The sequence below is a fragment of the Myotis myotis genome, unplaced genomic scaffold (genome assembly GCF_014108235.1).
Source record: "Myotis myotis isolate mMyoMyo1 unplaced genomic scaffold, mMyoMyo1.p scaffold_m19_p_1, whole genome shotgun sequence".
NCBI classification, from domain to species: Eukaryota; Metazoa; Chordata; class Mammalia; order Chiroptera; family Vespertilionidae; genus Myotis; species Myotis myotis.
The window spans coordinates 179,486,636-179,503,267 of NW_023416313.1; the positions used below are offsets into that span (position 1 = coordinate 179,486,636).

General features: G+C 47.7%; 2 protein-coding genes across 9 annotated transcripts in view; both read right to left on the bottom strand.

Annotated features, from left to right (window-relative positions):
• Nucleotides 1–32: 32 nt before the first annotated feature.
• On the bottom strand, nucleotides 33–6,733 carry PPIB (peptidylprolyl isomerase B). The gene is made up of 5 exons (XM_036304293.1): nucleotides 6,545–6,733; nucleotides 5,765–5,878; nucleotides 4,745–4,838; nucleotides 936–1,120; nucleotides 33–366 (listed from the first exon to the last, which is right to left on the bottom strand). Exons 1-5 carry the CDS (start codon nucleotides 6,677–6,679, stop codon nucleotides 244–246), a joined length of 651 nt encoding a protein of 216 aa, XP_036160186.1. The 5' UTR covers nucleotides 6,680–6,733; the 3' UTR covers nucleotides 33–243.
• Nucleotides 6,734–9,860: 3,127 nt separating this feature from the next.
• Nucleotides 9,861–16,632, bottom strand: part of CSNK1G1 (casein kinase 1 gamma 1) — a 159,037-nt gene continuing 152,265 nt past the window's right edge. For 7 of the 8 annotated variants that reach the window (XM_036304334.1, XM_036304350.1, XM_036304318.1 and 4 more), the window contains one exon: nucleotides 9,861–15,757. In XM_036304334.1, coding sequence (XP_036160227.1) covers nucleotides 15,703–15,757 — 55 coding nt within the window. In that variant the 3' untranslated portion in view covers nucleotides 9,861–15,702. The remainder of the gene's footprint in view (nucleotides 15,758–16,632) is intronic. The other variant, XR_004966851.1, reaches the window with a different exon arrangement.

A 16,632-nucleotide genomic window follows, 5' to 3' on the forward strand; every position in this document is an offset into this window, starting at 1 on the left:
CTGCGGGCCCAAGAACCAAGCCCACACACAGGTTATAAAAAACCCACCTTACTTTTTTAATTGGTCAGTGATGGTAGAAGTTTGTTACAAAACTGGGCCTGTGGAATGTGAGGGGGGGGGCCGCTCTGTCAGACATCCGCACTATGGCTGGTGCAGCAGAGCCCTGTGGGGGGCTGTCTTCGCCCCCCAGAGAGGGCAACAGGCCCAAACACAGTCGCTCAAGAGGAAGCTGTCCCTGGGGCCCTACTCCTTGGCAATGGCAAAGGGCTTTTCCACCTCGATCTTGCCACAGTCTGCAATGATCACATCCTTCAGGGGCTTGTCCCGACCATCAGTCTTGGTGCTCTCCACCTTCCGTACTACTTCCTGGGGAGAAAGGGCAGAGGCAGGGGGTCAGGAGATCTGCCACTCAAGGGAGACAGGCCCCAGTGCATGGCCAGGGAGGACTGAGTCTCTCGTGTGACGAACAGACTACAAACCTCAAGGCACCAACATCCTAGAATCCTGGCCAGGTGTCAGCCCAGGACGGGGAGAGCCCAGTTCTGACAAGAGGATGCAGCAATTTGATCCTCTGAAGCAAGACCCAGGTTGAGCGGAGGGTGAGGAGGTGGCTGGGGAGTGGGTACCGAGCCCTGTACACCTCTGGGTAGTGCAGCCACATCCCACTCTCAGCAGTGGTATGGGGAGGTCCCTGCAGTGGTACAACCCCAACAAGGCCTGGCTGGCCTCTGCCTGGGGCCTAGAAGGATTCAGGACTTGGGAGCACAGAGAGGCAGGCTAGTCTTAAATCCCCCCAGGTTTACAGACACGAACACTCGTCTGAATCTGTGGGTTCCCCTGTGGGAAAGGGGTAAAATACAGGTTGTCCTGCCCCCAAGGTCTGTCCTATTCCTGGTGAGGGTTGCCCACGTTTAGCCCCCATCTCCAAAACTCACCATGCCCTCTAGAACTTTGCCAAACACCACATGCTTGCCATCCAGCCAGGCTGTCTTGACTGTTGTGATAAAGAACTGGGAGCCATTGGTGTCTTTGCCAGCATTGGCCATGCTCACCCAGCCGGGCCCATAGTGTTTCAGCTTGAAGTTCTCATCAGGGAAGCGTTCACCGTAGATGCTCTTACCTGGGAAGAAAGACAGAGCAGGTCAGGGAACCTGGGTTGGCACAAACTCAGCAGATCTTTGGGGCCTCAGCTTGTCCAGTGTCAGGCCAGGCTCAAGTAGAGTACAGGGGTATTGAGAGCTGTCTTCTTCCTACCCTCTGGCCTTTGGAGCTAAACCATGCTGACCGACCAAGTGGCCAGGCTGACTTACAGAATAGCTCACATGAATGATTACTCTGAGAATGTAGTTTATGGCTTTTAAATAAGGCACATGTTAACAACTAGCCTTGGCGATGGCCCCAGGCCTGCATGGCAGGATCTGCGTGGAGAGAGACTGCAGGATACAGGGGCAGGAGAGGTAAGAACCCTCCAGAAGAGGAATGTCGTGGCTGACTAGCGTTTCTTCCAGAGAGCACAAAAGACTCGGAAGCAGCTGCCATTTGGATTCTGGAAAGTCTAGAGCAGTTGTCGGCAAACTGCAGCTCGCGAGCCACATGTGGCTCTTTGGCCCCTTGAGTGTGGCTCTTCCTAAGCCTTAGGAGTACCCTAATTAAGTTAATAACAGTGTACCTACCTATATAGTTAAAAAAATTTGGCTCTCAAAAGAAATTTCAATCGTTGTACTGTTGATATTTGGCTCTGTTGACTAATGAGTTTGCCAACCACTGGTCTAGAGCAAGCATGTCAAACTCAAAGGCTAACAGGGGTCAAATAAGGTTTAAGTTTATGTGGGCCACAAGAAACCAAAAATTTCATTTTTCATAGAAACATGGGTTTATTTTGAAAAGTATAGTAGGAAAAAAAAAACGAGCAATGATAAATTTAATGTTTTCTTCCTGACACTTGGCATCTCTTCTCTGCTACTATCTCTCCTACTTCGGGGGAAATCTTGTTCACAGTGATTACTTTCAAAACTGACCCAAGGTAATTCTGTATCTGACAGAAGACTGAAATTTCATAATTGTAAATAACTGCTCACACCATTATACTGGCTGGGCTGCAAAAATATCCGTTGTGGGCCACACGCGAGTTTGACATGCTTGGTCTAGAGCAGTGATGGCGAACCTATGACACACGTGTCAGAGGTGACACGCGAACTCATTTTTTTGGTTGATTTTTCTTTGTTAAATGGCATTTAAATATATAAAATAAATATCAAAAATATAAGTCTTTGTTTTACTATGGTTGCAAATATCAAAAAATTTCTATATGTGACACGGCACCAGAGTTAAGTTAGGGTTTTTCAAAATGCTGACACGCCGAGCTCAAAAGGTTCGCTATCACCATCTAGAGCCTCTTATCGAATGAACAGAAAATAAAAGGTGGCAATGAATATATGTAAGTGCCCCTCCATAAGGGGCCAGGAGACATGACAAAGGGGCCGAGAGCAGACAGTTTCAGAGATCCTAAGATATGGGGAAATACTACCTCTTCTTACATCTCCTAGAGATTCACACTGTGAACTAGTGAACCGGCGGCCCCGAGAAACCCAGCAATAAAGTAATTTTCATTTTGTTTTACTCAATACTTTTCAAAACCTTTTTTTCCTCTTTAATACAACTATTTTCACCCTGTGGTTCCACAGCATGGAACCAGGTGGGGAAATTTCCTAGACTGATGCTAATCGGGGAGATGCTTCTGATTGTGTGATACAAGCATGGCAAGTTCACGGTCGACGGGCCCCACGTTTGACATGCTTGGGTAACAGGTTGGAAAAGTCTGAAAACCAAGAAGTAGACTGGCGGGTGGGGGTGGGCATGTCCCAGCCTGTGCCCCGCTTCTCAGTCCCACCCCCACATGAACTGGTCTCTCCCACTGCTGTGCAATGACTCCTGGCTGGGCTGCCAGCTAAAGCCTCCCCATGTGAGAGTCCTCTGTAAATCAGGATTTCAATTGCTGCTGCTATCCAGACAGTCCGCAAATCCACATCCCCCGCTCCAAGCACTTTCCCAAGATACGCGGCGTTCCAAACTTAAAGGGACAGTTCTGCGTGTTAACCTCAACATACTTAGTAATCTCTCCCTCTGGACACCAGTTAATTTATTTGCCAACTTTTCCTCTGCTTACCGTTGTTGTCCCCCCCCCCCCCCCCCCATCATTTGTTCATTCTTTACTATTCCTGCTGCTCCGGTGGCAAAAACGGCTACTCCTTAGAGTGGTAAGTAACCATGCCAGAGAACCGTGGCAAGCATTTTATACACAAAAACCTCCTCCTATGAGGCAGGATCCAATAACCATATTTCAAAGGTGAAGAAATTGAGGTACAGAGAGGTTAAAAGTACCCAAGCAGAGCTGCAACTCAAACCAGAGGGTCTGGTCCTGGAATCTCTGCCCTTGCCCATGAGGCCATCCTGCCTGGGTTCCATCCCACATCGCCCCACAGGCACAGCGACACTGGCCCCCTGACCAGCCTGAGTCCTGCTGCCATACTACTTTCCCTCAAACTCCGTTGAGACCATTTCCCCCCCCCCTTCAGGTTTTCAGCGGAGCCTCCTGGTAGGACAAAGCGCTGTGCTCTACTTCATTCCCGACCCCACCTTTGGCAAAGTTCCTGCTGCCAAACACAGCAGGGACCACAACTTAATCGTGCCTCTTCTCTGCCCAGCCAGGACCCTGCTCAAATCTTTCCTCACATTCACAAGGCCATTTCCCGATAACCTTGGCCCCCAGTGACTCCCTCCATGCAGGCCTCGGCACCTGTCAGCACTCCGGCAATGGCTGACATTACCTACCACGTACTGGGAACTTACACTCAAGCTCTCACCCAACCCTCACAGCACCATAACTCTGACCACTCTCACTTTACACAAGAGGAAACTAAAGCTCAGACAACTCACTTGCAAGGTCGAAAGCAAGAAAGTGGCAGACACCGGGCCACACCCAACTGTATCTGCTTCCGGGCACACATCACTTTGGACTGTGTCTGCCTGGCCATCTCCACTGCTACCTGCTGCCAGCTACTTACATCTTGTGCTGTCTGCATGGCTTGCCTGCCTGGCTTTCTCCTAATTATTTCCACCGAGATGATAACTTGAGGACAGAGCCTGAGTCCTAACGGCTGGGTTAGGGCCAGTTTATGAGTGTTCAGGTATTGGAAGTGAAAGGGAATTGCTGCCACACTGATGTTTGTGTCCTCAGCACCCACCAGAGCCTGGCCCAATAGACACTCATTGATGGGGTGAGCTGCAGATGCAGCCTGAGGGAGGAGCAGGCTATTCACCCAAGAATGGTGAGACCTGAGGGTTAGTCCAGGGTGTCTGTCTGTCCTGTTCACAAGCAACGCAGAGGAGAGACCCAGTCAGCTCTTGCCAAATGGTCTCTGGTAGGAGACTGCCAAGAAAAGCAGCTCTGCCCACCCTCACTGGGGCTCCCGAGGTTGCCCACACGGGCTTTGCATGCCTGACCTGGAATCACCCACTCCTGTGTTTGACTTTTCTCCCCTCCCACCACAAGGTACTGCGAGAAGTCACCAAGGCTGTAGGCCTAGACCAGCAAGTCTACCTCTTATGTCCACCTGACCCCCCACTACTCCCTCTTCTTTGTACTGGGTGCCCGGTACAGCTGGTCTCCATGCAGGTGACAGGCCTGCCTCCGGAGCTGGGGAAGGAAGGGACCCCAGCCCTCTGCCCACTGGACCCGGGTTACCTCCAGTGCCGTCTCCCCGAGTGAAGTCTCCGCCCTGGATCATGAAGTCCTTGATCACACGATGGAATTTGCTGTCTTTGTAGCCAAATCCTTTCTAGGAAAAGGGATGAGAAGGTGAGGAGGTGGCACGAGGCACCAGGCAGACATGAAACAGACCCTGCAGGAACCCAGCCCACAACGACTCCTGCTCATAGAAGAGACATCACTGCTGGCCAGTCATGGTTCAACGTGCTGCGGAGCCAGCAGAGACCACACGCAGGCTCGGAGCACACAGAGCCAGGAGGGGCCAGCCTGCACTCTTCTGCCTCACACCTTTCCCAGGCTTCATGTAGTTCTGCTTCACACAATGCCTCTGCCATCTCCTTCTTGTTTTTTCCTAATTATAAGAACAGATGCAAGAAAACGGACCCCCAGAAAAGGTTACCTGCTGACCCAATGAAAAGTTGGAATATAAACTTTCTTAAATGGGGCACTCTGGTTTTCTTAAAACCTGGGAAACTCTGGGCCCCTACTCTTAAGAGAAAGCTTGGTGCTGCGGCCACAAACTATAGTTTCCACAGACACCCCTTCTTTGGTTATCGCAATGACTGAGAAATTTTCTCAAAAAGAAAAACCCATGCCCAGCGGGTGTGGCTCTGAGTTTGAGCATCGACCTGCGTGCGAACCAGATCACGGTTGGATTCCCAATCAGGGCACATGCCTGGGTTGTGGACTTGATGCCCAGTAGGGGGCATGTAGGAGGCAGGCGATCAACGATGCTCTCTCATCATTGATGTTTCTCTCTCTCCCTCTCCTCTCTGAAATCAATAAAAATGTACTGAAAAATAAAATAAATTTTAAAAAGAAAAACCCAGATTTCTGGACTCATTTTTAAAAACTCAAGACATAATACTGGGCTCCCCTTGCCAACACGGCAACAGTTAGTTGGTACTGAGAGCCACGCTCTGCGCTGTTTGCTGCCAGCGTTACTTGCCAACTTCAGTCGGTCTGAATCTGACTCCCTCTGCTGTAGCCACTTACCTCTCCCGTAGCTAAGGCCACGAAATTATCCACTGTTTTTGGAACAGTCTTTCCAAAGAGACCTATGACCACCCGGCCGATGTCTTCATCGCCAATCCGCAGGTCGAAGTACACCTGGGGGAAAAGAGCCTTTTGCATTTAGCCTGTTTAAAGGGGCCTTGTTAGGGAAGGAAGGGCCCGAGAAGCTACCCTGGGGATGGCAGAGAAAACAGCCTTGTTTTAAAGCAGTGTTTCTGCATCTGCTTTTGGTGGTGACAAAACCCCATGAGAATCTAATGAAAATTCCAGGCGCATTTCCCAGGAAACCCGTTTACACTTTCCTTAGACTACAGGGTAACAATCTTCCCAGGCTCTAGTAACATCAGAAAACAAAATACAAAACAACAGCGATAAAAAAAAAAAAAAAAAGCAACACGTGAGTTTAAACTATACTGCTGTGCTTTGTAATTGGTTAAAATTTGACCTAAACAGAGAAAGGATTCACGATTTGACAGCCGTGATCTCTCACCACTTCGCCAGCACCGCGGGGTATTTGCAAACGGACTTCTCAGGGGCTGCGGGTGCGGCCCCAGATGGGCACCCCCGGGCCAACGCCTGGGTCAGGCCAGGGGGTGGGGGAGGGTCGGGTCTGTCTCTGGTCTGAATGCGGGAGGACCATCCAGGCGTCACCAGGCCACAGCCGGGGGACCAGGCGCTGAGCCTGAGCCCAGGATGCCCAGGCCGACCCCAGGCGGCGGAGGGCGGGCCCCGCCGGGCAGGGCTTGGTAAGGGAAGCCGGACCTTGACGGTGACTTTGGGCCCCTTCTTCTTCTCATCGGCCGTGGAAGGACCCGGCAACAGAAGGAAGACGACGGAGCCCACGATCAGGGCGGCGACGAAGAGAAGCTTCATGTTCCGCTCCGAGAGGCGTAGCATCCACGGGGAGAAGGGAGCACGGCCGGGCAGCCGAGGGCCGGAAGCAGGTGAGGGATCGGGCGGCGTGGGCCCCGGCGCCTCCACCGAGCGCGGCCGCGGGGGAGGCCGGGGCCTCTGCAGGCCTCCTAGGAGGAGGAGGGCTTCATTTCCCCCCTCCGGATCGGCGCCTGATAGTAGCTCCCCCTGGGGGCGGGGCCCGGCTCCCGGTGGGGCGGGCGAAGACGCGGGCTCGTGGGTGGCTGCCACGTTACTGCGGCCTCATTGGCTCCCCAGCCCTCTCATGCCCACCTACAGAAAAAGGAGCCGCAGAAGGCGTTGCCCCCTCAAAGAGCGCGGGGATTGGGTTTCTGAAGAAACTACAAAACCCAGCATGCAGAGCGGCATGTCACGCGGCCGGGCCGCTCTGACTTTGCGGAAGTGGAAGTCTTCGGGGTGGGCGTGGATACTTTGTTAGGAAGTGAGTGGACAGGGGCCGGAGGCGCTCACAATTGTCCGTATTGGGCCAGTCAACCGCAAAATTGGGTTAGGGTGTGGTAGTTTCCACGTTTGCGCGTACCCAGAGTATGACTTCCACAGCTCCTTGCAAAACTTGCTTCAAAACCCACTTTTGACTTTATCCTGTCACTTTACTACTCACTTTTTTCTCTTCTAATCTTACTGTGCTTGTTGCTGTATGAGTCAATGCGCACTCTGTCACATACACTGTGTTTTCTTTTCTTTTTTATGTTAATCCGTATTCGAGGATATTCTTTCCATTGATTTTTATAAAGAGAGGAGGGCATGCGGGAGAGAGAGAAACATCGAAATGAGACACACACACAACCACTGGTTGCCCACGAGTGGGGCCGGGGATTGAACCTGCAACCGAGGTACGTGTCCTTGACCGGAATTGAACCCGGGGTCCTTCAGCCTGCAAAGCCGAGTCTCTAACCACTGAGCAAACTAACTAGGGCTTTTTTTTTTTAATATATTTTATTGATTTTTTACAGAGAGGAAGGGAGAGAGATAGTTAGAAACATCGATGAGAGAGAAACATCAATCAGCTGCCTCCTGCACACCCCCTACTGGGGATGTGCCCGAAACCCAGGTACATGCCCTTGACAGGAACGGAACCGGGGACCTTTCAGTCCGCAGGCCGACGCTCTATCCACCGAGCCAAACCGATTTTGGCCTAGGGCTTTTTAAAAAAGATTTTAAATTGATTTTTAAAGAGAGAGAAACATCACTGTGAGAGGAATACATGGATCTAGTGTGGTTTTCAGCTTTTTTTTCTTAAAAATATATTTTTATAGATTTCAGAGAGGAAGGGAGGGAAAGATAGGAACATCAATGATGAGAATCAATGATTGGCTGCCTTCTGCACGCCCCCCACTGGAGATGGAGCCTGCAACCCAGGCATGTGCCCTTGACTGGAATTGAACCCGGGAACTTTCAGTCTGCAGGCCCATGCTCTGTCCACTGAGCCAAACCAGCTAGGGCTCAACTAACTTTCTTTACCTATTTTCCCAAGTAACTACATTTATTTTGTGAGCAACGATTATGTTGCACTTATTTTGTTTGTACTGTAGCTCCCCCAAACCTGCTTCAGGGCTGTGCTCAACAAATAATGGTTGAGATAGTGTCACATTAGCACCCAGCTGGGAAATATACATGCCAAGGCCTGAGTTTTAGTCTCCCTCTTTGAGAAACCTTCAGAAACCTCAGGGATGGTTGTTGGATGCCTTCCCATCCCTAGTTCAGGTATTCACACTCACTTGGTGTTCAGTCTACAACATACGTACTTCAGTACCATAAATTTTACACACCAAAGTACATCTTTCCAAAATGTGCACCTATGATATTATTAAACATCTTTAAAACTAATTTTCAAAGATTAATTATAAAAATTCCTGGTCTTCACAGCCCAGATTGTAGGTAGGCATGACTGTTTCCATAGCTAAACTCTGCAGTTGGGTCTCTATGAGGTGCTGACCTCAGTTTCAGGTTATGCATGGCCGCTGGCATAAGTTTAACTTGTCCTTCCTTACACTGGCTGCAGAGCTTCAACAGACAAATCTCACATAAACACAAATAACATTTGCTATTTTCTAATCTTCACACCTTAATCCAGACCACCTCAATCAGGTGGAGGTTCTTCTAGATAAAATCATTGCACTGACCAAGATGATCTTCTAAACTCCCTTCCCTTTAATTCTGTGGGAATTAATTTTCCATACTCATAGATCTTACGCTGCTACCGAAGCCACTGAGAAAAATGTTCACCAAACTATATTTTCTAAGTAGCCTTCTCAACATGGAGAGAAATGCTAAAATGGCATAAAAACAGCCTTCTCCCCCCACCTTTCCCACCACTTTTGAAAGAAAAAAATAAGCTTGGTGGATGTAATAGTCTCAATGCGAAGTTTTTTGCTCATAAAGATCTTAAATTTTTTTTCTGTTTTTACTTGCCTGCCAGTGGAAAGAAAACAAAAATCCTTACATAGTAATTGAATAGTGAAAAGAAAGAAAAAAACAACAGAAAAATTGCAACCAATCATGCCCAGATTGGCAGTTGTTTTTGTGGCCAATATATGCCCTTGTGAGTTTATATTGCATATCCCAGTTATACCTTCTGTCTGTATAGATGTTCCTCATTAGTGGAGCAGAATTATAAAGCTCTATTCAAAGCTGTTCCAGAGAGCAGATCCTAACTTCCTGGTGTTCCACCACCTAAGAACCACAGGAATATTGGAACTAGTATGTCAATGGTGAATGTCCAAATTCTGCCAGGATTATTTTTATATTTTAGATTTTTAATTGATTTTTAGAGAGGAAGGGAGAGGGAAAGGGAAACAACAATATATCACATCCATCGGCTGCCTCCTGCACACCCTCTACTGGGGATGGAGCCCGAAACCCCAGACATGTGCTCTTGACTGGAAATTGAACCTGGGACCCTTCAGTCCACAGGCCGACCCTCTATCCACTGAGCCAAACCATCTAGGGCAGGCATATTCATTTTTAAAGTGACCCAGAAGAGAAGGCAATGTTTAGCCCAAATGAATGAAGACTGTCAAAGTATCAGACATTATTTTCATTCACTGGAGGCTTGAATCCTATCAAAGTTAGGCGTAGCCAGACTCTTAAGTTACAAGTGAGCCAGGGGAGATAAAAACTAGACAAATCAACCAACCAAACAAAATTAGCCAAGAAAGGTAAGACATTTTATTTTACATACAAAAAGGGTGCAAACTGAGTCCTTTCCTCCCCAAACTGGGGAGGAGGTATACTTAAAGATCACATTTGTGTTTTCCATGGTGCCCTAGGAAATGGGCTACTCTGAGATAACTTATCAAGACCCATTTTCCCATTTTCTCCAAAGAAGGGTAGTTCCTCTGCAGAGGAATTTTTCCTAATGATGTTACAAATTTCTCTCCTGGAGGAATAATTTCAAATACACTTGAAATTGACATTCATGTTTAAAAATACTACAAGTTTCATTTTCACAGCTGAGCTTTGTGACCAGTGCCAGGGTTTATGAAACATTACACATCTAAAACAACAGGTAAAAAAAAAAAAAAGAAAAAGAAAAAAGGCATTTAACAATGATTAGACACATCCACACATCAATTAAAACTGATTTCTACAACTGATTTATACATTATCTAGTCTCAAAAAATTGCAATCAACATCCCAATATCTTTTTAAAAGTACAATGGGCAAAGATGAGTGAAACAAACAATAATATAATAAATTAGAGCATGTAATATATCCAATGGGCATTGATGAATCAACATTATTTTCCATTGGGGGGAACACACTTCTATTTTTGGTTTCTATCTCTATCTTTTCTGCTGTTTATTATTTATTCTTCTGCTTGATAAATGGGACTCATTCCCAGAACCAACTTGCTGTGACACTAATTTGAGAAGCTCACTTGTTACTTGTTTACTTCCTAGAATATTCAGGAACACATGATCCCTGTAGCCTGGGCTGAGTTTTTATGGAAGTGAAATACACACAGATGAGCACACAGACACAAGCATACAAATGCAACCACACACAACCATCCGTAAATATATTTCCCCCAAAGAAATGGCTCATCTTTCCTGAGACATTCCTAACGAATTGATAAGCCTCTTAAAAAAGCTTTCGGCACAAGGGCTGGCCTGGGATTTGGTCTGGAACTCGTGAAGAGGAACACTGAAAAGGTCTCAGCTGCCCTGAAAGAGGGGTGTGTGGGGAAGGGGCACTCAGGACAGCTGTCCTCTCGTGTGTGTTACTGGGATGTCTGCATTGCACCCCCCTTTACTACCACGAATAGCCCTCTGAGCTGAGACTTTGAAGGTGGTGATGGCACTGGAAAGATGACTGTGAGAAGTAAAGAAGGAAATAAAATAAATTGTCCACCAAACTGTGGTTTCTGAATAACATCAAGTTTGGTAATCACACTAGAAATATATGGAGTACACATTCATTTTCTCCTTTGTAAGCTGATCTACAAATACTGGAGTGGACTTCCTGGTTGCTTTTTGAGGAAATACGTCAACTACTACTGTCTATATCCAGGGAATCTACTTACTATTTTGAATACAATGAAGAAACCTACTCTTTTTCACTTAGTCACCTGCAAAAGGAGTTAGGGGAAAACATGTTAAGACCGCTTGATTGATGAGACTTCCAAGATTTGTGGCTAAAAAATTGCTCAAAACTCTGCAAGCCCTCAGAAGGGCCAAGGTTTCCTCATATTCATATACAACACCCCTACCAAAAAAATAAAAAAGTCCCACAAGAAAACAAAACCATAGAAATCCCATTTTGATTCCTACCAATCCACTATGGGGAAGACTGAGAATCACTGTCCATCAACCTCTAGAAGGGACTTGCCTGGAGCCCTGGTGTCGGCAAAAGCAAGAACCCCAGAGACAAGTGCCTGTTATTTACATGGCCAGTGCAGATGGTGTGCCTAGTTATCCTGGCTCCCTAAGGGTTTCTAGAACTTGCCCACCTTGGGATAACGGCAGGGATGGTGGCAGTGACCTGGCGAAAGCAATGTTGGCTATGGCGCTGCAAGCTTCCACCCAGGCTGAGACACTCTAGCCCTACCGTGGTAGCTCTGACACTGGAGGTAACGCCAGGGCAACTCACTGGGAATGGAACGCGGGCTTAAATATGAATATGGAAGAGGTGACTGGGACACAAGAGGCATGTGGGCGGAGGAGAGTTGCATCAGAAGAATGATTAAGTTCTTTTGAGAAGATGCTGCCATGGAAGTACTTATTTTTGAAAAATGCATGCTCACTGGTAGGGGTACAGAGTTATGTCTTTTGCATAAAAAGTTAAGGCTATGATCCGTAGTAACCACTCTGACATAACATCACCATCACTGCCTATTTCTAACATTGAAAGTGATTACTAACACTGAGAATCGACACGGAACATGTACTACCAGTGTACATTTCCAGTGCAGAGACAGAAGTTTAGAGGCAGTGGACACCTCTTCTGGCTAATGGTAGGGGCTGTTTCTATGTAGTCGGAGTTCATTGAGAATTAACAGGCATTCATCACTTCTACAGCAAACCCCAGGATCCTGCTGTCTCCTATTGCCCCTGCATTCCAAAGTAAAATGGAGCTTTAATTGGAGCCCAACCTAGTCACCTGACTTGTACCTCTCTAGATCCTGTTCACTCCTAGACAGACCCAAAATAGCAGGAGAGTGTTAATGAAGGCCGTCCTGAAAGCACACTGCTGCTGGTACACTCTGCCCACTCCTGCAGAGCTGTCTGGAGTGAGATCACTGGGAAACACTAAGGTGTGTAGAATAAGTGATTAACCCTTACTTACTTAGACTTCGCAGACACAAGTCATGCTCTGGTCACAAGGGAAGCACCCCTTTTGCCTGTCCTGCTAGCCTCAATCTGCTCGGGATGCAATGCCTGAAGGCATGCAGGGCTTAGGAGAACTCTCAATGGTATAATATGATGGATTTTGTAATAACAGATGCTGTTAGTACTTAATGCTAACTCAGAAACAATCGCATCAATTCCAATGGAATTGGCACCATGGCTGTGAAATGAAGAAATCTCAACTACAGAGCAAGTGGATTTGGGTAGGTGGTGGGCGCATGGAGTGCCCAACCCCGAGGACCTGGCTGAAGCATACAGCTAAGCAACTATAGCAACAGAGCGAAGGAGGGGGCCCTAATGTGCTGTTGGGTGTAGAACTGATGGCTAAAAGGTACTCATCTAAAAAATTTTTGAAAGAAAATCACAATTTCTCAGGGGTGTGGGACTGCCTTGCTGTGCCAATGGTCCTGGATCACCATCGCCCTGCATGCCAGAGGGGCCTTCATCTTTGTTATGGAAATCAAATATCTAGCAAGGGATTTGTGGAGGGCAGAGTGAAAACAATGCATTAGGAAGGACCCCCCACCCCAACTGCTCAGATTCAACCCCTCAAGAGCTAGCCTTAAAAAAAAATTAAGACCAAGAAAGTCACAAACCCAGCTGCAAGGGGGCTTGCCCTACAGCCAAGCTGGTCACTGCCTTTGCTTTTTTTGTGGAAGCAGGGGGTGGGGAGGCACTTAGTAGGGTGTGGAGTGCCAAGAGGCTCTAGGCTCTGCCACCCTTTCCCCTTGCCCTCCCTTAAGAGGCAAGGCTTTTTCTATACAGGTATGAGGAAGTTTCTATATAGAAAGTTAGAGTTGCCCAAATACCAACTGAGAAACTATGTAAGTTTCAGTGATTACACCTTAACCACTAGATAATGTCAAGGAAACAAACCCCAGTATTTGAAATCCTTGTGGGGAAAGGGTGTGGTTCTGTCTCTCCCAGCCACTGTTTTGTATACAGGGAGAATTCTTTTAAAGAAATGGAAAATTACAATCTCTATATAAGCTAAGCAGGTTTGAAGCCAGGGGAATGATATTTCCTGGCAAGGCCTGATGGAACAGAGGAAGCCTAGTAACTCTGTTCCATGCTACTACTATTTCTGTTCCATTCATCAAGGGACTGGTCGGGAAATGCCAACTACCAGAAAGTATCCCCACACCCTCCAGTCCAAAAGACAGTCCTACACCTCAAGTCAGGGGCAATGATTTCTGTTCCCAAAACCACCAGAATAAGTCACCAGCCACTGTCCTCCATGCTTAGCTCTCTACTCCCAAACAGAAGACCTCGTTCCCTGATGTAAACAATCTCTTCTCCTCTATGACATCTGGGACAAGAGGTCACTGTTTGGGTAAGCTGCTGAACTCAAATGAAAACTGAGCATGAAAAGATGAACTCTGTACATTAATACTTTTTTAAAGCAATGAATGAGGAACCAAGACTCTTCATGGCAGTATGTCATGTGACTACACGATGTGGGGGGTGGCGGAGAGCATACTGGGGAGAACACGCTCTAGATGCAAGGCCACCTTATTTGGAAGGAGTCTATGTCTAATTGAGAAGTTAATTTCAGAGCTTTCATTTCAGTCTCCTTTCCCCTGGAATTCTCCAGCACCAATTAATCTCCCCCTCCTGCTACTCCAGCCCCATGTACTGAGTCCTAAGCCTGCTGCTGTGGACCTGCTAGAAAATCTGCAGGTGCTTGGTTTCTGATAAGGCAGGCCAGCCCAAATGTCTGACTCAGCTACTGGGGCAGACAGTACATACCAATTTTATTTCCTGGCCCTATGATGCCAAATCCTGAGTTTCCTTTGGCAGTTGGAAGGCAGATTCATTTTCCTCTCTTTTTGTCCACTAGTGGTAATATGGTGGTAGCTGTTTCATCACTAATTTTGTTCCCCAAAATTGATAAGGAAGTTACATGGCTATCTAGTTGGAAATCCCTGGCAGTGGAGGAAACAGATGTTTCAGTTTGTTTTTAAAATTATCTCCTTCTCTGGGATGAAATATCTTCTGGTCATAGTCTGGCTTGGCTGGCTCATCCCATGTGCCGTAGAGGTTAGGTTGTCCAAACTGCAGGCTGATAAGGTCAAGAGGCTCTGGTAGGACATTCTCCAGTAGCTGAGAAGATGAATGAAAATTCAAGTATGTTTTCTTGCCAACCTGAGTGTTTACTCAGAATGACATAGAGTTTGGCTTCTTCTCTTCTGGGTGCTGCTGACCCAACTCTTTCCATTGAGATGTCCTCTGGACCCATGTTCTTTCTGAATGGCTTGGCTGGCCCCATCCCCCTCAAAACAGAAAAAAAGTAAAACTCCCAATATAACCAGACACAATATGCATCTGCCATTTTTTTTGTTAAAAAAAAAACAACCAACAAAAACACAAAAAAACCAATAAACTAAAAGTGCAATAAAGTCAGTTTTTTTCCTTTGCTCAGAACAATTTGCATTGTTCTACTACTGACTGGAGAATAGAGTTCACACTTGTCAAGAAAGCTAAGAACGCCAACACATGGGGACAGTAGACTGCAGATTTCTCACAGCTTGTGTCCTACAGTGTAACCTCACAAGAGGGAAGGAGGGAGTAAACTGTACCCATGGCCAGCTGAGGATGGAGGCTGGGCAGGCACAGAGGAAGAGGGAGCCAGATATCCCTGGAAGGTGGAGAAGGTTCTTCTCCAGCTCAGGCCTGCCATCTTCCTCCTACCTTCTTGGCCACAAGCCCAGCCTCTAGAGTTCCTTCGGCAGACAAAGCCTTCAACTCACTAGCTTTAGTGCTGGAGAAGGTTGAGGGAGGGGCAAGGACCGGGAGTAGACTAAGGGGCGGAAGAGAATAGTAGTCCTTGAGTTTTTGTGAATGACACCTTCACTGTAAACAATAGGAAGGAGAGTCAACCAAGTGGCCCCGAGGGCAAGCAGTGGAGGAGCAGCAGCTCTGGGACCTGCTCAGAGCCTCAGGCAGGTGGGGACAGCCACTGACCCACTGGGCCCTGGCTGCCCACACTGGCTCCTTCTGGGGGCATCTCTTTTCTTCTTTTTGGTTTGGATCTCCACCCTCCCCTGCAGAGGAGTCCTTTCCAATGAGAAATGGCAGGAGCTGCAGGTGCAATCGAGTCAGAGTCCCCAGGACCTGAGGACTCCTGGGAGGCACTGGTCACTTATGGCGCTGAGCAGTCTTCTTCCTTTTCCTCTTAAAGAAACAGCAGCACCTGGGGCACAAGGAACATTGCAAGTCAGTGTGAGAGGCTGCAGCTTCCAAGAGCCTCTGCTTTCTGCAGGGAGTGGAAGTCTCCCCCTGGCACCACCCACAGGGCCACCCGCCATCTACAGTGCACATCCTAGAGGCAGTAGGCAGTCTCTGCCAGGAAAGCCAAGGCAAGTAGCTGCTTTACTTCAATCTGCAGCTACCAAAACGCCACAGGCTAGGCATGGCCAAAACAAGCATTTTTGGAAAAAGGACACCCAACCCAGATGCCTCATCTTTCTGGAAAACCAAGGCTGGGGGTCTCAGGGCTGCATAAAAATAGGCTGCACTGTCTGCCCCTTGATATAGAGCACAAAATTATTTAATGCAACTACAGTGGTCAGTAGGTATGGAGGCTAAACTAAGGCAAACAAAAAACAAACCCCATGAAAGTATGATGTTTGGAACTCTAGGAGGATCTTGCAATGTTACCAATGAAGGAATAAGGATTCTCTATTCCCATCCCGGCTCCCACCCAGCTACTTGGAGTAGGCAGGAGAAGCCCTGATTCTAATAATAACTGGGAGCCCAGATATCCTGACTGGAATTAGCATAGCGCACTCTTCATTCGGAGAAGATCAATGCCACAGACCAGGAGCTGATCATCAGGGGGCATCTGGTGGGAGGTCTTCAACTTAGCTTCCAGACAATGCTGCTGCTGTGCCAGAGTGGGTTACAGGACCGACCCTGTTTAGGTGGTGGCTGGGCCTGCTCCTTCACGAGCCCTCCAAGTGCTGCCTCCTGGGCAACAGCCGTAGCCCTGGCACATCTCTAAGCGTGAGTATCCTTTCCTTACTCCTGCCTTTGGAATAGGAAGCACCTCTTGTTCAGATAGTGACT